The sequence below is a fragment of the Rana temporaria genome, chromosome 11, assembly GCF_905171775.1.
Source record: "Rana temporaria chromosome 11, aRanTem1.1, whole genome shotgun sequence".
NCBI classification, from domain to species: Eukaryota; Metazoa; Chordata; class Amphibia; order Anura; family Ranidae; genus Rana; species Rana temporaria.
The window spans coordinates 139,544,027-139,565,844 of NC_053499.1; the positions used below are offsets into that span (position 1 = coordinate 139,544,027).

The 21,818-nt window shown below is 44.3% G+C and overlaps 1 protein-coding gene across 2 annotated transcripts in view; it reads right to left on the minus strand.

Annotated features, from left to right (window-relative positions):
* Positions 1-21,818, minus strand: part of CDH11 (cadherin 11) — a 190,371-nt gene that overhangs the window by 65,293 nt on the left and 103,260 nt on the right. Inside the window, exon 2 of one of the 2 annotated variants that reach the window (XM_040329198.1) lies at positions 7,886-8,246. In XM_040329198.1, coding sequence (XP_040185132.1) covers positions 7,886-8,113 — 228 coding nt within the window. In that variant the 5' untranslated portion in view covers positions 8,114-8,246. Of the gene's footprint in view, positions 1-7,873; positions 8,247-21,818 lie in introns of both variants that reach the window. The other variant, XM_040329197.1, reaches the window with a different exon arrangement.

Consider the following 21,818-nt stretch of genomic DNA (forward strand, 5'->3'; position numbering starts at 1 on the left):
GTAAAACCTTCTGTAAAACAACACAAACATGTGTTTGACACAGAGGAGATAGCGTTTTGAGGAAGAAGGCCTGACCCTCGAAACACATTAGCCATCAATGGACGTTAGAGTTTTTCCCATGTCATCAGTTGAGTATCTTGTATATTATATGGTTTTGGTAAATCTGAAGACAATAATCTGCAGAAAATCTAATAGTGTGTATGGGGTATAAGAGCAGTGGCTCTCTCCCTCCTCATAGGATCAATGACTCCCGCTGCTGTGCTGTCAATCAAATTCTGTGATGAGGGAGCAGGGGCAGGGCCAAGCCGCAGAGAGGGTGACTCAGACACAAACTCGTACAATTATCCCCATAGCTTTCTATGGGGCACTCACAAAAGTAGAGGAGCCAGGAGTACCAGAAAGGGACCCCAGAAGAGGAGGCTCTTGGCTGCTCTGTGCAAAACCACTACACAGACCAGGCAAGTATAACATGTTTGTTTTTTTATAAAAAAAAAAAATGATAACTGTACAATCACTTTAAAGGGGTTGTAAACCTTCGTGTTATTTCACCTTAATGCATCCTATGCATTAAGGTGAAAAAACACCTTGCATTCACTGCCCCCCCCCCTCCCAAAGCCACCGTTTTACTTACCTGAGCCCCAGATCTCTGAGGGCGCAATCCTGCATTGTTCTCCCCCTGCCTGATTGTCTCTTCATTGGATAGATTGATAGCAGCGTAGTCATTGGCTCCCACTGCTGTCAATCAACTCCAATGACGAGGCTTCCGGGGGCGGGGCCGAGTCATACAATCGGCGGCTATGGATGCCGATTGTATGGCACGGGAGCGCGCCCGCAAGCTAACCCCCTTGGTATAGAGCTTCCCAGAGGGGGTTAGCTCCTGCAGGGAGGAGCCACGAGAGCCGCCGTGGGACCCCAGAAGAGGATGATTGGGGCCACTCTGTGCAAAACGAACTGCACAGTGGAGGTAAGTATGAAATGTTTGTTATTTTTAAAAAAAAACCTTTAGGCCTCGTACACACGATAGGTTAACCAGAGGACAATGGTCTGATGGACCGTTTTCATTGGTCAAAACTGATCGTGTGTGGACCCCATAGGTTATTTAACCATCGGTTAAAAAAAAGCCAACTTGCTTTAAATTTAAACGATGGATTCCTAACCGATAGGTCAAAACCGATCGTTAGTAGGCACAACCATCGGTTAAAAATCCAGGCATGCTCAGAATCAAGTTGACGCATGCTTGGAAGCATTGAACTTCAGTTTTTTTCAGCACGTCATTGTGTTTTACGTCACCGCGTTCTGACACGATCGGTTATTTAACCGATGGTGTGTGGGCGCGACGGACCATCAGTCAGCTTCACCGGTTAACCGATGACAACGGTCCTTCAGACCGTTCTCATCGGATGGACTGATCGTGTGTACGAGGCTTTAGTGTCACTTTAAGTCAACAAGGTCGGTTTTTCAGGGTACTGCTTGGGAACATTTAATATGTCTAGATGTTCCCTATAAATTAGCAAATATTTCCCTTTTGAGTTCAGTTTCAATTTAAGTCAGAACAAATGGTTGATCTGGCAGAGTCGTCCGCTCAATCACATGCAGTAAGGATAACAAATTGTGGAAAAGTGATCTGCTGCGGCAAGACAATTTTCAGCAATGGTGACATTGTGCAGAAATGTGGAAATATTATCCTATATGATCAAAAGAAGATTGGATTCATCTAGAAAACATTTTCATAGCAGTCTTCCCAGTGTCTCCAATGTGATTTAAAACCCAAAGTCTAGATCTGGTACGCCTCTATGTTACAAGCAAATCAGCATACTGCCATCAAATAGCAATGCGTACAAGGTCATTCTATTAGAATATCTATCTCCTCAAAAGAACAAGGCATGTAAATACACAGCCCTGAAATATTAATTTATATGTTAGATTTTTATCTGTGTCTGGATAAACTAAAATGCATTCCTTGTCCACACCGCTGCTCTAAATCAATTCAGTTATGAGGACTGTATTGGAAATCTATAGAAATAGCTGGGTGAAAAATTAAGGATATCATTAGGGAAAAATACAAAGAATAGATTATTGGAAATGTGGGTCTTGGGAGACGGTACAGGGAATGGATAATACAATATCCGCAGCGTGAAACATATTTGTAAATCTTAATAATGTTTTGTTGATTTTCATGATCGGTGTCCTCATCTGGCGTTTAGAGGACACATGATAAAAGCAAGGTGAAATAATGTCTTCTTTATTGTGACAGCTCAGGTCAAATGACAGGACATGGTCTATGTGGCGCCATAAAGACACCTAAATGTAAAGTCGTAGCAATGCACTTTTGTAAAAAGTATTTTATAAAATAAATACAGCCAATAAAAATTGAAAGAATTAGAGGACATTTTTATATCAAATGAATTAGAGGTTAAGATTTGGAAGAAATATGATCCAAATTAAAAAAGTAAAAGTCTCACAGGGAATGTTTAATTGTTATTTGTACCATTCCCCTGTATAATCTTTCCAGTATTGCATTATATTTTATATTTGCATAGTATGTTTGTAGCATGAATTCAAGCAAAGCATATATGAATTTTCTCGTGGTATAGTTAACAAAATACATTTTACTGAAGACTGATCACTCCACTGTCACCTTACTATTATACCATATTTATCGGCGTATATTGTGCACTTTTTCCCCTTAAAATAAGGGGAAAATCGTGGGTGCGCTATATACGCCGATAGCCGCTTCCCGCGCTCAGTTTGATCATATTTGAACATATACCGAGTGCAGTACACTCGGGTACATTTGGCTAGGCTCGGCTTCGCTCGTGCTCACGCATAAACGTCACAGAGCGTGAGCACAAGCGAAGCCGAGCCTTGCCGAATGTACCCGAGTGTACTGCACTCGGTATATGTCGGCGGAGGCGTTCGAACTGAGCGCGGGAAGTGGGGACTCGACTTGAGGCGCGCGCTGGAGAAGCCGGGAGGACACCACCGAGGCCGCAGACGGACGCCGGACCGGACGATGGATGCTGGGCAAGACACCAAAACTGTAAGTAATAAAATCTTATAACATTTTTTTTTACAGGAATTTCGGGGCAACTTTAGGGGTGCGCGCTATACGCGGGAGCGCGCTATACCCCAATAAATACGGTAAGTGGTGCTGCAATGTTTTCTTTTAATGTTACATACAATGTAGCACCCTGGTGTTTAGGCAGGGTTGCTAGTAAATTTAGTTTGCCAGGTGGTAGTTGCCCTGGTTAATTTTTAGTAGATCCACTGATTCCTCTCTAGACTTGCTGCGCCTTCTCTCTTCTGTCGCTAGGTGGCGTTATGCTGGTGACATTAGGTAGACAAGGGCTAAGCAAGGTCAGATCATAAATGAGTGGGGTGTCTCAGCCAAATGGCAGGGGTTTACTTAGCCCCTTGGCCTGCTAGGAAAGCCTATTTATTTGGGTGGAGTCAGGTGATCAGGGTTCGGTTCCACCTGGACAGCTGTCTGGGTGGACTTGTGTGATGTTGACCCAGGTTGCTAGGCCAAGCCAGAGGCCTATCCTGGGGACATCTAGCTGCTAGGCTGTCTAAGGGCCTACCCAGAAGCAGGAGAAGCAATGCAGGGTTGGGACTGCAGGATTGAAGTTCAACTGAGAGTAATAGTTCAGCTGGACGGGGAACCAGTTGTGGTCAGAGGTAGAGGGGAATCAGTCATCACTAAGGGACCATCCACCTTGTTACCTGAGATCATTGTGAGTAAGCTGGAGTCAGTACTAGAGCAGTCTTCTCACCAGCCAGGGATGGTGAAGAAGTGGGAAAACTTCAGCAAGTGCTAAGCCAGGGACCCAGCAGGACAGCAGAGGTGACCCTTGAGGATGATCAGTGAGTGCCAAGCCAGGGACCCAGTAGGGAAGCGGGGGGTGACACTTGAGGAAGATACAAAGTTATGGAAGTGGAAAAGCTCAGGGGATCCAGTGGTGATTGGGTCTGAGGGTCTAGTGAGAGACTGGTAGCTCGGAGAGTGAAGAGCTACAATGAGAGACTTTAGAGTGCGAGGAGAACTACTTCTGTTACCAATAGTTAAATACAACTACCGTTAGTGACTGTTACAAGATTTGTTGCTATAGTAAACAGCGGTCCTAAAGATACAGAAGTGGTGTCTGGCTGGAAGCCTTCCGCTGTATAGCTGTCTAGCTATAGAAGTCTCGGAGTCTGCCAATTGTCATTGCATCTACTTAAGGGTGTTCTGGCCCTAACCCTCTCTCCCACAGTTCTTGTTCAAGAGACAATAAATCTCTTTGCATTCAGTAAGTGTCTGGCACCCATCACTTCAGCTTATATGACACCCACCATGCCTTGCAACCCGCTCTACAAAGAAGGATGTCAGCTTTCCCTGACTCTGGAGGTCACCATTATGCCTCTAGAGGTCCTGGACATTGCTACACATACATACAACTATATTCAACAAATAATATGCTTAAATAATAAAATTGTAACAGGATGATAAAGCTTGAAGAATTATAACATCTGAATCATAACTTACTTCCATTGTGGTTAGTGGTATTAGCTATATTATAGCGATTTACTACACAGGAAAACAACAAATGAATCTACCACTCAACAATTAGTAACAAAACCCAGGGGTGAGCCTAGGTTAACTGCCTTCCCATGCTGCCCTCTACTCTATCAGTTGCTAGGACGTTGACGCTGTGGTCTAGCTGCCAGCATTTTATCAACCAATAATGCTGTATGGCTGTATAGCATTGGTTGCTAGAATGATAGAAAGATAACTATATAGCTGAAAACTGGTTGCTAGGATGCGGGCAGCTGGGCCAGACAATGTCATTAGTTATTAGGGTGCAGGTGGTGTGTATACTGGGCAACAATACTGAGCTGTAGAGAGGACTGAGTGCCATACCGGACATTCTGATCTCAGTACCCTCCCCTACTGAATGCCACCCAAGGCTGCCTCATTGATAGAAAACCTGCCAGCTGCCAGCATTTTAGCAACCAATGATGCTGTAAGGCTGTGTAGCATTGGTTGCTAGAATGATAGAAAGATGACTATATAGCTGATAACTGGTTGCTAGGACGCAGGCAGCTGGGCCAGACAATGTCATTAGTTGTTAGGGTGCAGGTGTTGTGTATACTGGGCAACATTACTGAGCTGTAAAGAGGACTGAGTGCCATACCAGATATTTTGATCTCAGTGCCCTCCCCTACTGAATGCCAGCCAAAGCTGCCCCATTGGCAGAAAACCTCTGACTACACCTGCTTATATTAGGAATATATGTTAAGCTACCTCGGGATTGAAAAATAAATCACAAAATGCTTGAATGCTGATAAATGGGTCGCACAGTGTTATTGGTTGCTAGAACGCAGGCAGCTGGATCACACAATTAGTTGTTATGATGCAGGTGATGTGTATACAGGGCAACGTTACTGAGCTGTAGAGAGGGCAGCGTGCCCATACCGGACATTCTGGCCTCAGTGCAATCCCCAACTGAGTGCCATCTGAGGCTGTTGACTCAGTTTTCCTCATTGGACACAGGCCACTGACTACACCTGCTTATATTAGGGATATTTTAATTTAAGTTACCAGATTAAACAATTAATTTACAAAATAACACAACTAAACCTTGAGTTTTTGGTGAATAGTTTCATGATTTACCACTGACAGCAACCAATCACACTTTGATCTAGCTGCCAGGATATAAGCAACTAATGATGCTGTATGGCTGTCTACATTGGTTGCTAGAATGCTGATAACTGGGCCACACAGTCAGTGGTTGCTACGACACAGGCAGCTGGGCAACACAGTGTCATTAGTTGTTATGGTGCAGGTGGTGTGTATACAGGGCAATATTACTGAGCAGCAGACAAGACAAAGTGGCCATACTGGTCATTCTGGTTTCCCCAACTGGGTGCCGCCTAAGGCTGTTGACTCACTTTTGCTCTTTGGCAGCACCCTGACTGCTCCCGCTTAGATTGATTAAAATACCTCAGTATGGATTAATAAATCATAAAATCATACCTAAACCTTGAGTCTTCGGGTTATTGGTTTTATGACATGACACCTACTGTCCATCTACAACTGCACAGCTCATTAAATAGTACTTTAATACTTCTTTCAAATTAAGGAAAATATAAAAAAGAGAGTAAAAAGGATGCGATTTTAGCTCCAGGCATTTCTTTATGTATGATAGCTTGTCTTTTATCCCAAACCCACAAAACCAGGTAGTATGGGCTATTACAAATTCATGACTTTATAGATCATCATTTCTATCCAAACAGTGCATTCAACGTGAGCTATTTATACTGTTTGCATATTACATGCTGGATTTTGTGTTTTGCTTGGTCTCCTTTAAATTGAGTCTTTCACATTTTAGCAAAGGTAGCACAATGAACGAAGATAAGCAGAATACAGTAACAGCTTTTTAAAATCATAAAGAAAAAAAATCCATGTGTTGAGACATTTAGGGCCCATTCACACTTTAGCATTCTGTTACAATGTGTTAATGCACACGTTTTATGGCAGGTGTTGACGTGCATTGTGTTCAGGCAGTCCTTTTATATAAAGGATTTGCCAAAGAACCACAAGGGATGAAAGAAATTACAATAATAATAATAATAAAAAAAAAAAAAAAAAACACAGCGCACCACTAATCATGCTTTATGCGCTGTGGCACGTTGTCCATTGGTCTCTACTGTGCAATGAGTTAAGGCTCCATTCATACTAAATGGCACCATAATGCACACCACAGACAGGTGGTGCCCTGTCATGTTTTATGGTAAAATGCGTGGGCATTTAAATGCACGTTTCCACAACTTAGGCCCCATACACACCATAGAATCTATCCGCAGATAAATCCCATCAAATGGGTTTCTGCGGATAGATCCTATGGTGTGTACACTCCGTCGGATATCTATCCGCAGATAAATCTCCCCTGGAATGGATTTCCAGCAGATAAATATTTGTCGACATGCACAGAATATCTATCTGCTGGAATCCATTCCAACGGATGGATCCGCTCGTCTGTACAGACTTACCGGATCCATCCGTCCAAAGGGATTCCCCGCACGCGCCGTAATGAATAGACGCATGCGTGGAATTCCTTATATGACAGTGTCGCGCCCGTCGCCGCGTCATAATAGCGGCGACGGCGCGACACGTCATCGGCAGAGGATTTCAGCGCGGATTTCAATGCGATGGTGTGTACACGCCATCGCATTGAAATCCTCTGAAATCTTAGAGAGGATTTATCCGCGGATACGGTCCGCTGAACCGTATCTGCGGATAAATTCTATCGTGTGTATGGGGCCTGACAGGTGTGAATAGGCCCTTACAAAACGTATATATCAGAAGCAATGAAGCCTATAACAAATAACTTTACAACAGTGTTTAGTAATTGCAAACAAACAGCTGATTGGCTGTTACAGATCAATACATATTGTGTTTTTAATAGAAGACATATTTATGCTAATCATTGCAAGCTGATACAATATAATACAATAGAGCCATTCTCAACCAGGGTTCAGTGGAACTCTAGGGTTCCTCCAGAGTTTTGTAGGGATTCCTTGAGCTGTCATTGATTGGCCTCCCATTTAATGGCAACTGCATGGTTTCAGAGCCAAAGTCACTAGGTAGAGTGGCACCAGAGATCTCTAAGTTTGGCATTCAGACCACTACTGTAAGGGGAGGTATTCCTCCAATGGGTCACAAATGTATGGGGCATTTTTTCAATTGACCCCAATAGATTGTTTTTTGCAGGGATGCCTTGAGATCTGGAAATCATTTCAAAGGTTCCACTGGGGTAAAATGGTTGAGAAAGCCTGCTATAGATACATAGAATAACATTTTCTAACAAAAAAAAAAGAAAAAAATAAGTACATTGAGTCTTACCCGTCCAACAAGCACGGGATCTGGTCCGGTGTATTCCTCTATTACAAAAAACTGGTTCCATACCCATCCCCTCTTGGATCTGTGTAAAACTTGCCCTTCTTTGCCCTTTTCATGGTGTCCGTGATAAGACTGCCTTAACTTACTGCTCCTCCGCGACGATGAGAGGTGACTACAGTATGCGATACCCAGGCATAGCAAAATGCCATGTAAACAAAAGCCTTTCTTCATTTTTGGTAGTGTGTATTTAAACAGTCCTCGATCCTTACTCCAAGTCCAGTGCAAAATCCGAGGTTACATCCAACACGTAAATGTTAATCCATAGAGCATACCCATATTGCTATCCAAATATCCTTTGCTGATCCTGCATGAACACAAAAAAATATATAATTAGTTGAAACATCTTGAAATGATTACACAGAAAATAGAAAATGAATCAACAATGGCGTAACATAGTACATGTACTATAATCATAATACAGGACGTATAGCAGTGTTGTAAAAAATATCCATCAAGGTGACCAACCGCATTTCAACAAGGGAATTAGGTGTAACAAAGACACCAACCTTATGGGGTGAATATTATAGATTCTGGAACCTGTGAAATTACTTGCCGGAGAGTCCTCCAACCATAGCATGCAAAATACAAAAATAATAAAATGTAAAGTAGCGGAATCTGCTGTATCATAAATGGTAGGACCACCCCGAAAAGATAGAAACAGAGGAAAAAGAAGCAAAGGAGGAAGGAAAGAGAGGGAAAGGGAAAATAATTTGTAGAGGACAAGACCCATCCTACCGGACACCCCCCATACACCCACCATACAACCATGAACCGGCAGACCATCTTAAGCGTAATGTCAATGGGACGGTCGTGCTTCTAAGAGGTTCCAAGGATGCCAGATCTTATTGAACTCTAGTTATGAAGATGAGCCATCAAGTACTCCATATTGTAGACATCATGGATGTGCTTGTAAAGATCAATGCTGAAAGGTGGTAGCTGTTGCTTCCACTTCAACGCTTTCAAACATCTAACAGCCGCCAAAATGTGAATAATCATTTTACCAGCAGTTTTAGTTTTATTTGCTTACAATCTAAGATCCTTATTTCCCATGCATACACATGTGTTTATACATACTGTACATATATTTGGGCCAATTTGGAGAGAAGCCAATTAACCTTCCAGTATGTCTTTGGATTGTGGAAGGCAGACAATGTAACCTTAGGCAACCCACACAAGTGTATGGAGAATATGCCAAAACCATGCTGAAGGTTTTCATGTTTATGCCTGGGTTACCAGTAAAGGGTATTTTTACCAACCTCATCCCTTTCTCCCCAGACAGCTCTCTTCCACCTGACGCTCTGGGTTGTAAGCAGTCCCTTGGAATATTCATGTACAATGCAGGGCTAATAGCCCTGCATTGTACTTGATGACGTCAGAGTGCCCGTGACCACTGAGGAAGAGGAGCTCTGAGGAAGAGGGGTCACCCTCGAAACGTGTCAGCTTACCTTGGACAATTCTCATCCCACTCATCGATGTTACTGATGAACGTTGCAAATTTCTTGCTTGATTTTATCACTCATTTGTGAGTAATAAAAATAATCTTTTGCTGCAAAGGTAATGCGCAAGGCTGGTGCGCCCTCTGTCCTTGTTTTTCCAGAATTTGCCTGTGACCACTGAAGAGGCTTAGAGAAGAGGCTGAAGGGGCCAGTCTAAAAACAAGAAGGGAGCCTAGTGCTAAACATATGCACTGTTATTGTACTAATGACACTGGCAGGGACGGGGTCAGGGGCGGACTGACCATTTGGGCACTGCCCAAGGGCCCCATGCCACTAGGGGGCCCCATTAGGGTTGCCAGCCTCAGTAAAACCAGGGACAGTGTGTAAAAATCTGTGTTTTTAAAAAGAATCCCAGGATTATAACTGCCCGCCTCTCCAGTACCTTTTCAGTGTGTGTATGTGTATTCTGTGCGCTTGTATACTTTGTGTGTATATTGTGTGTCTGTGTGTGTACATTGTGTATGTATACTGTATGTGTGTATACTGTGTGGCCCCATAATCTATTGCCTGGGGGCCCCATAATCTCCTATTGCCTGGGGGCCCTATAATCTCCTATTGCCCTGGGGCCCCATGAGTTGTCAGTCCGCTCCTGGAAGAGGTTAACATTAGGGGAGATTAAGCGGTTAAATGTGTTCCCTGTTTGTGTTTTCTAACTGTATGGGGGAAGGTTTGACCTGGGAAAACACACAGATCCGTCTTCCTGCATAGCAGAAAGACAGGATCTGTGTAATCTCCCATGTCAGAACAGAGGTCTGCCTTGTTTACACAGGCAGATCCCCGTTCTGCCACTGCAGGGAACGATCACGGGTGGCCGACAGGCAATCGAGTCCGCCGGACCCCACTGATTGGCTCCCCCACTGGCCAATGGGAGCGCACCCACGCCCCCACAAAATTGAGCTCACGAGCTGACGTACCCCTACGGCGATTCGCAGGAATGAGCCAACCTGCAGCAGTATACTGATGGCGACTGGTCGGCAAGTGGTTATTAAAATACCTTTAGCTACACTTTAAAAAACAATAAAAATGACTTAGGTAAGAAAATGAATCGTAGAACTACTGTCAAGTAAGTTGATTCTACTGGTGGTATCGGGACCTTAATCAGCTCTGGTCATGAAGGGGTAAATTGCTGCGCCCGATCAAGCCAGTGCAGCAATTCTGTAAAAATTCCGGTAACAAGCAAATCCCTATTTCTTCGTACACAGTTCTTCAGTTTTGTTAGCATGCCTAATAAATATTCTCATCCCGACACATGCAGAGCTCAGCTAACATCACTATAAATGCGGCTTCATTTTATGCAGGCATTAATGGGCTGCGCATTACAACTCAGACGCGTGGTGCGTGTGTCACAAAGAGGGTCAGTTTAATGCACAGATACCAAGTCCCTTTTATCTGCCGTTAATGTCATGAACAGGCATGGCAAGGAACTGATTATGAATAAATTACTGAAGGGGAGAATATTGCTTGAATAAGCCTGTGATTTGTAATAAGAAAACGAGACTTTGGAAATCGTACTGGAATAAGTAAATGGCCGCAGCGCACTGCCTGCTGTCCCGACCGCATAACGACACTTAGGAACAGCAGGACCATCCATTTACGCCTTTGGAATAAAGTAATGCGAGAGATGACATATTAAAAATGCATTCCTCCCGTAATGATCAACAACGGCGGTATCACCTTGCTTAATAAAATAGCATTAATGCTCGCTATTGTTCAAGAAATAACGCATGCTCTACAGAATGAAAGGGCGGAGGAGGTGCGCATATTCATCTAACGGCGATTGCCCTGTGACTGCTGTATAGAGAGTAATGAAATATAAGAAGGGAGGATTTAAAAGGAAAGTACATTTTCCAATATTATTGTCTATTTATCGTTCCATATAATATTTTTATATTGTTTTTTGTATAGAGGGGGGGGGGGTCCTTCTGTCAGGGGAGGCCCATGGAAGTTTCCCCTTTTGCCTCCCTATAAATCTGGCACTGGCCAGAAGGAAGAAGATAGGGAGAGATGCCAGCTAGGGACTTCGCCCCCAAAAACTATATTTCAGTTTTGGTAGGGAGCCAGAAAGTTAAATCTCCTGACAACTTTATAGGTTCTTAAATTTAGCAGAACATTTCTAGAGGTGAGCAGAAGAGGGGAAAAAATTAAGAAAAAACAGCTACAAATAGTCAATTTGGTGACTTGGTGTTGTTCCCGCTAACCCTGCTGGCCTAGACACTGGCCTAGGCACTGGCCTACATATGACAGAATGGTAAATGCAGCCTTGATGTTGAGAGCAGAATTAAAGTGGATGTAAACACAATTCATAATTTTTTTTTGCTGGGCACATCTATCTGCAGTATTTTGTTATCTCTCTTCAAAGAGCTAAGTCCGGTAGCTCTCTCCCCAACCAGTTCCTCTGTTGTCAGCCTGAGAACATCCTGAGAAATTCTCGGACACATGAGATAAAAGCAGCCTGACTCTTCTGTCAGGGGAGGTTGCTAAAATAGATTAACAGGGAGCTGGCCCTGTTACAAAACACCTCTGAGAGTCTCTGCCTATGATGAGAGGGGGTGTGTGCCTTTCCTCCAATCAGCAATTTGAGCTATCTTGGCTGTATGCCCAGATATCACACTCTGCGTTAAACAGGAAGAGAAAATTTCCTAATGCCTATTACTCACGACCAGTTTTCCCCTTCTGGAAAACTGCCATGACAGCTTTTGGCCGGGAAAACTGGCCATGTGTAATGCTCCATGGCAGTTCTCCCGAAAGGAAAACCGCCGGGAATCCCGGCAAGAAAAATGAGAACATGTTCTCTTTTTTCCTGCCACAATTCCCGGTGGTCTTTTTCCCGGCAGTTTTTCTAATGGGAAACACTGCGGTGGAGCATACACACAGTCAGGTTTCTCGGTCAACGCTCTCATGGCAGTTTTCCTGCCAGGAAAACCGGCCGTGTGTAGAGGGAAAAAGCTACCGATCAGGTTTTCCCTGCGCTTTTCCTGGTGGACTTTTTACCGCCGGGAAAACCGATCATGTGTACAAGGCATGAGAGTCTCTGCCTATGATGAAAGGGGTTGTGTGCCTTTCCTCCAATCAGCAATTTTAGCTATCTTGGCTATATTACCAGACATCACACTCTGCGTTAAACAAGAAGAGAATTTTTCCTAACACAATCTGAGCTTTATAAACAGTATATAAATGTGAAGACAGCAGATATACATGTGAGGCAGTGCAGAGGCGGGGCAGCTAAAATCTCAGGATTTTCACATCAGAAGCATGTCGGTTTCAAACATATCAGGGACAGATGTAAAAAAAAACATAGATTTTTACATACTGTCCCTGGTTTTACTGAGCCTGGCAACCCTGATGGGGCCCCCTAGTGACATGGAGCCCTTGGGCAGTGCCGAGTGACTCAATGGTCAGTCCGCCCCTGGTAGGGAGATTTGGTTCATCTCTGTGTATCATCTGAGGCTGTTCACTTCACTGGGTGTATGGAGGGCTTACATCCACTTTAAATCCCAATGCCATCTTTCTAAACAAAATAATTATACTAGTTTCTATGGGAAATGTTGTTTTATCTTCTTTGCTCTAGTTTAATTAGTTTTGCCCTAGAGTTCTTAAAAATTGTTACCAGTAAAGCAATAATGTTACTGGATCATTTTCTGGCAAGTCTCACTCAATTAACAAGGGAGGGTGAGATCACAGTCTCACCACGACACCCGTCAACATCTTGCTAACTGTGCCCTGCAGACACCCATTCTCATTAATCTCAGGAATATTTATCTACCCACTGCTGTGTAAAGGAATAAAAGCAATAATCACAGAGATTTGGACATTTTTGGTGTTGACAACACACGTTTTTCTACAACTCCTTCTTTGGTAAAGGAAACGGACCAAAACAAGTATTGTATCTGGACTCCCATGTGCTGTATTTTAAAACAGATCTTCTATTTTTTTGTTAAATTTTGCTCAGTTTATTATACTATTTGTTGCATTTTTTTGTTATATCTGTTTGCTAAGTGCAAAAAAAAAAAAAAAAAAACATTTGATATTGTCTGAAGTTCAGAGTTATCCTGTGTTATTTCAAAGAGCCCCCTAGTTCTTATCATGAACTATGGAATTATTAGCATTTGTATTGTAAAAATAGGAGCGTGAGAGTGCTTGAGTAGTTTAGCAAGACAAGATACAATGAACAGGGCTGACACCACTTAATCCACAAAAAATCTTATTGTGTTGTCAGCCCACAACATCGATTATAGCTGAGTACATTTATGGCTGATCAACAAGCATTTTTTTCATGAACTTGCAGAGTCTTTATATGCTTTAAACCTTTCATATTTCCTTAAAGGAAACCTGTACCTACCTGTACCTACAGACGTGAGAGAGGAAAGCTACCGATGCTGAAATTTTAATATGGAGAGTGGGAACCGTGCAGACCTAGAAACTCATTCCCCCGTCCTCAGTAGAATCCTGTAGTGGGAGCCTAGAGAAGAGTGTTCTCCTCCTGTTCTCCTGATACAGTGCAGTGATTTGAAGTATCCCTTGACTGTTCTATTTAAAGTGGAGGTTCCCCCTAAAAAAAAATTCTAACAATACATTGAGAAGACTGTTTACACTGCGGGTATGCTGAGTTTTTTTTTTTTTTTTTCGTACATACCTCGTTATCGCTGTTTCATCCCTCGGCTTCCAGGTATGATTCTTGCTGGACCTAGTTGATTGACGTTCCTCCGACCGGCGCATACTGCGCGTCACGACTTTCCGACAGAAGCCGAACGTCATTGCGCAGGCGCCGTATAGAGTCGGCTCTATACGGCGCCTGCGCAGCGACGTTCTGCTTCTTTCGGAAAGTCGTGACGTCAAGTATGCGTCGGTCGGAGGAACGTCAATCAACTAGGAATGCCCAGCCCCACAAGAATCATACCCGGAAGCCGAGGGATGAAATGGCGATATTGAGGTATGTACGGAAAAAAAAAACAGCATACCTGCAGTGTAATCAGTCTTCTCAATGTATTGTTAGAATTTTTTTTTAGGGGGAACCTCCACTTTAAAAATCTGCAAGCAAGACATTTCAAAAAGACATCCCTTAAGCCTCATACACATGATCGGACTTCCATCCGACTTTTCCGTGGATTTTGGTCCGAAGGGCGTTGGCCGTGAACTTGTTCTGCATACACACGGCACAACATTTTCAGCCAACATACACCAAACCACATGGTTTTTCAGCTCTTTACCACCACCCTTTGGGCACCTTCTGCTATTGTTGTCTGATGTTTAGCATTGGTTACGAGCATACGTGAGCACGCAATCGGATAAACCAACGTAACAGATTTATTGCCCAACAGTTGGTGAGCATGAATAGTCAACTTTTGTTGTCGTTAATTCAGCCAATAATTGTCTGATGGGGCATACACACGGTCGGATTATCTGAAACAACACGTCCATTGGACAATTATGGTCATAAAATTGGATCATGTGTATGGGCCTTAAGACTGAGTTTTAGTGTATGAACTGGTCCTTGTAGTGTTGGGCAGCCTCTACTATTAAGGAAGAACCAGCTATTACCAGTGGCCCCTGGTAGCACTATAGGGAAATCCTGACATGATGTTCAATGAGGTCCAAGTGCTTTGATGTAGTTTCTTCTTGCTGCTGTTCCCTCCAATTGGCCCTTTTTTAAGGATCCATATTCTCATGAACTTCATAATAATAAATGGATATCCATCTCAGGCATGGGCTGCACCTGATTTCTTGCACCCATTCTATGTATACCGTTAGGGACAAGTCAGAAGCACAGCCATGCTACCTCTGCCAAATTGCACACCCAACTTAATAACTCCTCCCCTTTACATCTCATTATACATCACATCTGTAGATGGACTAGGCGCAGGGGCTGTGTATCCTATGCAATCTATCATGCCATTAAACATCTAGAGCAGGGGCAGCCCAAAGCACGGGTAAAGGGATGCTGGGGGTGACATCCCCCAGAACACTGAACACTGACTCACCTTGTGCACCCTGCCTAGGATCGGCCCTGATTACAGTGAGTGAGTTCATTTAGAAAAGGAAGGGGATAGTAAATTACATATTGATAAGCCCCTTCCCCCACTCTCCATCCTAAATTATCCCCCGCAGCAGCAGGGAGAAAAGAGGAGGGAAGTCAGCAGCACTGAGGTGGGGGGGGCACAACACGGGCAGTAGGGGGAATCGGCACCGCACAGAGTGATTGGGGTGTGCCCAGGCACACCTTGCACACCCCCTGTGCACGCCTATAAATGACTTGCAGTTGCTAAATCTGAAATTAGGGGGAAAAAGCAAATACCTACAGGCTTTAAAAAAAATTATTTATAATACACAGTGCTTCAGCAAACTACATGCAACCAGTTCACGTTTTCATGTACTTTTCAACATCCATTGAAAAGGAAAAAAAATATCAGTTTCCAGTTGAATAATTCTTTAAATTAGCAACAGCCCCCAAAACACAACAACATTCTTTCAACACGCATTAAAATCATCATATCTTGCAGAAAACCTATTAGAAAGTTAGTGCCCTTGAAAAGCACATTAAATTGCCCGTATTAAACAAAGCCACAGAAGAGAACAGCACCCTCTAAATGCACATAAAATCACCATATTTAGCAAGGACGCATTGGAAATAGCAGCATATCGAAAAGGCTGTGGCATGCATCCACTATTAACAAAGCTGATTTAATTGCCTATGTGTGACTAACACTAGTTTAAAGCTTGCATTCCATTGTCAGATTCATTCTAACACAACAAGCAAAGGTCTCATGTAGGCTTCATACAAAAGCACTACTTCATGAAATAAAATAAAGCGGCTTTCGAAACGATCCTGCTGTCAACTGTTTCATATTCATTTTTGGATGCGGCATAGGTAATACGTGATAAACTGTTAATCAGAGGTCTCCAATCAATGGCAACTTGCAATTCATGCAATTACATTTAAACACAACTACTGGTGAGCCATCAAAAAAATAAGTCCATGGAATGTAAAAAAATGAACTGCAGTTTCCTTTTAAATCTGAAGTTGTATCTGCTGACATATTGCCTAACTCCCCCCCTCATCAACATGTTGATTACATTTTGAAAATACAGTAGTACCTTGGATTACGAGCATAATTCGTTCCAGAAGCATGCTTTCTAATCCAAAGTACTCTTATATCAAAGTGAGTTTCCCCATAGGAATCAATCAAAACTCAGCTAATTCGTTCCAGTGTCACTGCTGGTGTATGCAGTACCGCATGTGGCCAGAGGTGGGGGGTGACGGAGATACTTGAGAACCGAGTGGTGTCTCTGAGCACCTCCAGTACCGTATTTTCCGGCGTATAAGACGACTTTTTAACCCCTTAAAATCTTCTTAAAAGTCGGGGGTCGTCTTATACGCCGGTAACCTAACCTTACCTTATCCCAGAATCGCGGTCGTACGATTTTTCAAAAGCCGCGCCTCCGACGTCTTCTGTTCCGTGATAGGCGGAAACACTCCGCTTCCTAGGAGGCACTATGTTCAGTGTCCGCCTATCACGGAGGCCCTCTCGTCCTGTGTTTAGTGTCCGCCTATCACGGAGGCCCTCTCGTCCTCGGACGAGAGGGCCTCCGTGATAGGCGGACACTGAACACAGTGCCTCCTGGGAAGCTGAGTGTTTCCGCCTATCACGGAACAGAAGACGTAGAAGGCACGGTTTTTGAAAAATCGTACGGCCGCGATTCTGCATGTCTTGGGATAAGGTAAGGGCACAGTCTGGCATGTAATGGGGCACAGTCTGGCATGTACTGGGGCACAGTCTGGCATGTACTGGGGCACAGTCTGGCATGTACTGGGGCACAGTCTGGCATGTACTGGGGCACAGTCTGGCATGTAATGGGGCACAGTCTGGCATGTAGTTTTTCACTTACGACGTGCGCCGTCCGTGGAATATCCCAGTGTGCTTTGCGTCAAAGTACGCCGCAAGGACGTATTGGTTTCGACGTGTACGTAAATGACGTCCAGCCCCATTCACGGACGACTTACGCAAACGATGTAAAAATTTAAAATTTTGTCGCGGGAACGACGGCCATACTTAACATTGGTGCCCCACACTTACGCCACCATATAGCAGGGGTAACTTTACGCCGGGAAAAGCCTAACGTAAACGGCGTAACTTTACTGCGTCGGCCAGGCGTACATTCGTGAATTCGCGTAACTAGCTGATTTACATATTTTGACGCGGAAATCAGCGCACACGCCCCTAGCGGCCAGCGTAAATATGCAGTTACGATCTGACGGCGTAAGGGACTTACGCCTGTCGGATCTAATAGATATCTATGCGTAACTGATTCTAAGAATCAGGCGCATAGATACGACGGCACAACGCAGAGATACGACGGCGTATCGGGAGATACGCCGTCGTATCTCTTTTGAGAATCCGGGCCAGAAACCAGACTTCTGTGTTTACAAGTGATTGCAGTGAGAAGGCACCAAAGGGTCTGAGCCAAAGTTGGTGGAACTGAGTTCCACCAAGTTCCACCTGAAAAGAAGCCCTGGCCCTTGGTGTCATTAGTGACAGTGAATAAAATAGTGCCCTGGGGACAGGTAAGAGCAAGCAAAGGGCCACATCTGGCCTCCGGGCCACTGGTTTAGAGTTTATTGCTGCTTTAATATCTCTTTAATATCTGTCTAGAGTTCAGCTTTAACAGTGAAATGTATTAGGTTCCCAAACCTCATGCAGAAGAAATTAAATGTAATTTGCAAAGCTTTCCCTCAGCTTTTAAATTCAATTTATATGGAATTAAATTATCCACAGCAATTTGCCCCCCATTGTTCTGATCGTTTCCCAGATTTAAATAACCAGTCATAACCAGGGAGAAAATCAACCCCAATACCTTTTTTTCGACTAGAAGGTTCCAGATGAATGACACGGCAATATTGAATCGTCTGGTGGCTCGAAGCAGGGAAACCATTAAAAGCCCAGGCGGCAAATTGCTGTAGACCATTCAAGCTCAATGATAAATTTTCAATTGAAAGCGGATGAAAAAAACTTTTCCAAATTGTCATGTGTATCGCCGACATTAGACCCAAGTCTGTGTTTAAATTCTTCCAGATAATTTCATCCCTCCTCAACGGTTGCCTATAAAGCCAGAGACCTTGTCTGCAGAATGCTAAAAAAGATTTAGTTCTTAGGTGGTGCTGCAGATTAAACACGCGCTATAATGTTTCTCGTGGCCACAAAAGAAATCGTTTTTCGCAAAGATGGTTAAGAAGTTGGCATGCTGAACTGCGGACTAAATGAATCAGAAAATCAAATGTGTGAGCTGGTGAGAGAAGAATGAAAAGTGTCAGCATAATAAGGCGAGGCTGAGGCTACTAGAAAGGATTCACATTTGTAGCTTTCAGATCCTAAAATTCTTTGGAACTCTGTCAGCTGCTTTGTATTGCAATGGAAACTCATGTATCAAAGTGCTAATTGGCACAACTCTTCTATAGCTGACATATCCTGCTAACTGACCCAATATGAATTCCAATTGTAACTGCGTTTGCATCTTTGATGTAGATACCAATAAAAAGCAAATTCTTCAGAGTTGGCTTTGCCGGTGAGCAGCAGAATGGGGACATGTGGTTGGCTTCCCAAGGCCACATATTTGCCGTGGAAAAGTGAACTTGAAAAATGGGTGCACTAAAGCTATGCTCAGAGGGACTGTCTACCACAGATTCAGACATGTATACAGCTGAAATGAAAAGTAAATGCAGGAAACACATGATAGGCAGTGTTGCCAACCGTCCGTATTTTTACGGACAGTTCGTAAAAACTGGCACGTCCCCCCGTTGCTAAATGTCAGTGGTTGCGAGAATGTGCCAGTAAAAATAGCCAAGATCGGTTCGGCTTGGAACTGCACATGGAGATTGGAGGCAGGGGGTGATTGGAGGCAGGGGGTGATGGTGGCTGCGGTGGCACCGCAGAGGGGGATCGAGGCAGGGGGGGGGGGTTGGAGGCAGGGGGTGTTGGTGGCACCGCAGAGGGGGATGGTGGCACCGCAGAGGGTGGGGAATGGAGACAGGGGTTGTTGGTGGCACCGCAGAGGGGGATGGAGGCAGGGGACGATGGAGGCAGGGGGTGATTGGAGGCAGGGGGCCTGGGGGAGATTGGAGGCAGGGGGAGATTGTGGCACTGCAGAGGGGGGTGAAGGCAGGGGGTGTTGGTGGCAGAGGGGGATGGAGGCAGGGGGTGATGTGACTAAATAAGTTGCCCTTATTATATCGAAAAATAACAAAAATATGTTTTTTTACCTTAATATCTACCTTAAATCACATTGCTATTTGCCTAGCGTACTTGTTTGTAGCCTAAATACTGTAATTTAGTAATTTTTTTGAAATGCTAGTAAAAACGTGGCTGTGCCAGTCAGTTTCGGGTGTCGTGCCAGTAAATTTCAATCTGGTATCTGACTGCCCTAGTCATGGTTTCTAGTGGACTATCCAAACCTGAGTCCTGCATGGGATCACTGCTGGATGATCTTTCAGCTTGTATCTCTATTATCCTTGATCCTTAATCCGTTTGACTCTGTTATCCACTTGAGCCCTGGAAGATTTTACCCCCTTCATGACCAAACCATTTTTTGCTATTTAGCAGTGTGCTACTTTAATTGCGCGGTCATGCAATGCTATACCCAAACAAAATTATATATTTTTTCCCCCAGATAAACAGAGCTTTCTTTTGGTGGTATTTGATCACCACTGTTTTTTTTTATTGTTTGCGACAGGGGTCTCCCAACTGCGGCTCGAGGTGTGGCTAGGGTTGTCACTTCATCCCTTTAAACCCGAATACATATGAATTATACGGGTTCTCTGTAATCAGATACAGAACCTGTGTAATTAATATGTGTTCAGTTTTAAAGGGATGAAGTGGCAACCTTAGATGCGGCCCCTTGCTAGTCTTTATCCAGCCCTTGAGGCACTATTCCTACCAACGATACCTTCTACAGGGCACTGTTTCTTCCACTGATACCAATGATGGGGCACTACTCCTCCTGTTACTCACTAGGTCTGAGGTCATATATATTATAATTGATGCTGGGAGTGGGATATTTTATACCCCCACTGGCCACTATTGGACACCTGATGTGGAGCCAGGGAGGAAGCCGATGGAGCCAGAGAGGAAGCCTGCCACCCTGGAGCTGCTGCCTTGACCCTAAACACGCTAGCCTGGAGCCACTGCCTGGACTCCGCACCTGCTATCCCGGAGGCACTGCCCAGACCCCGCTAGCCTGGAGCCACTGCCCGGACCCCGCATCCGCTAGCCTGGAGCTGCTGCCTGGACCCTGCATCCGCTAGCCTGGAGCTGCTGCCCGGACTCCGCATGCACTAGCCTGGAGCCGCTGCCTGGACCCCGCATGCGCTAGCCTGGAGCCGCTGCCTGGACCCCGCATGCGCTAGCCTGGAGCCACTGCCTGGACCCCGCACCTGCTAGCCTGGAGCTGCTGCCTGGACCCCGCACCTGCTAGCCTGGAGCTGCTGCCTGAACCCTGCACCCGCTAGCCTGGAGCCACTACCCGGACACCGCATCCGCTAACCTGGAGTTGCTGCCTGCACCCCACCACGCTGGATGACACTCACCCATCTATCTGGATCTATTTATCCAGGTAAGTGTCGGACCAACCAGCAGACTCGTGTGGGTGGGTTTCAGTGCGCTGTTTGCTCCCCCTCCCACAACAAAAAACCCACCAGCTGCCACTGTATTATAATCTCTAACAAGCTAGACCCCCTGATAAAGTACCTTCTGAATTGAATTGCATAGTTACTGTATTGTCTCTCTCCATTTTGTAAAGGGCTGTGCATGCCATTGACACTATAATAATAAAAATAATGCCTACATAATATTTGCCACCAATGGCACATGTGACAGGGTGACAATGCAGGAACACAAATGGGGGTTTGGTTGTCACCTTATAGAATAAAGGGCTTAAAAAGGGACCTTCATAGCTTCATAGAAGGATCTCCGGGTGTTATATTAATGAAAGCTTCAGATTTATAAAAACATCTTTAAAAAAACACATTTCCACAGAGCTAGATGAAAATCTAGTGACTGGGTTAACATCTACTTTAAATTCCATTTTCATGTGAGGCTTTTATTATTTTGTCCACCTTCTCGATATAACAAATAATTCTATTCCTTCTAATATTGGAAACCACATGATCCTGAGAAACAAATTGTGGACGGCTCGCCTGTCAGTCACGTCGTTTGTAATCGTTTTGCACACGCTGAATCTAGCAGCGCCTCCAATCTATAACGATGACCCCAAAACATCCTTCTGTACAGCAATTCTTCTTCCACGGGAGCGTCCTGGCTGTTCTCCAGAAGACGAATGTCAGAATATATTGTGATGCAGGGAGTGATTGAAATTGCGGAAGATTTTTCATT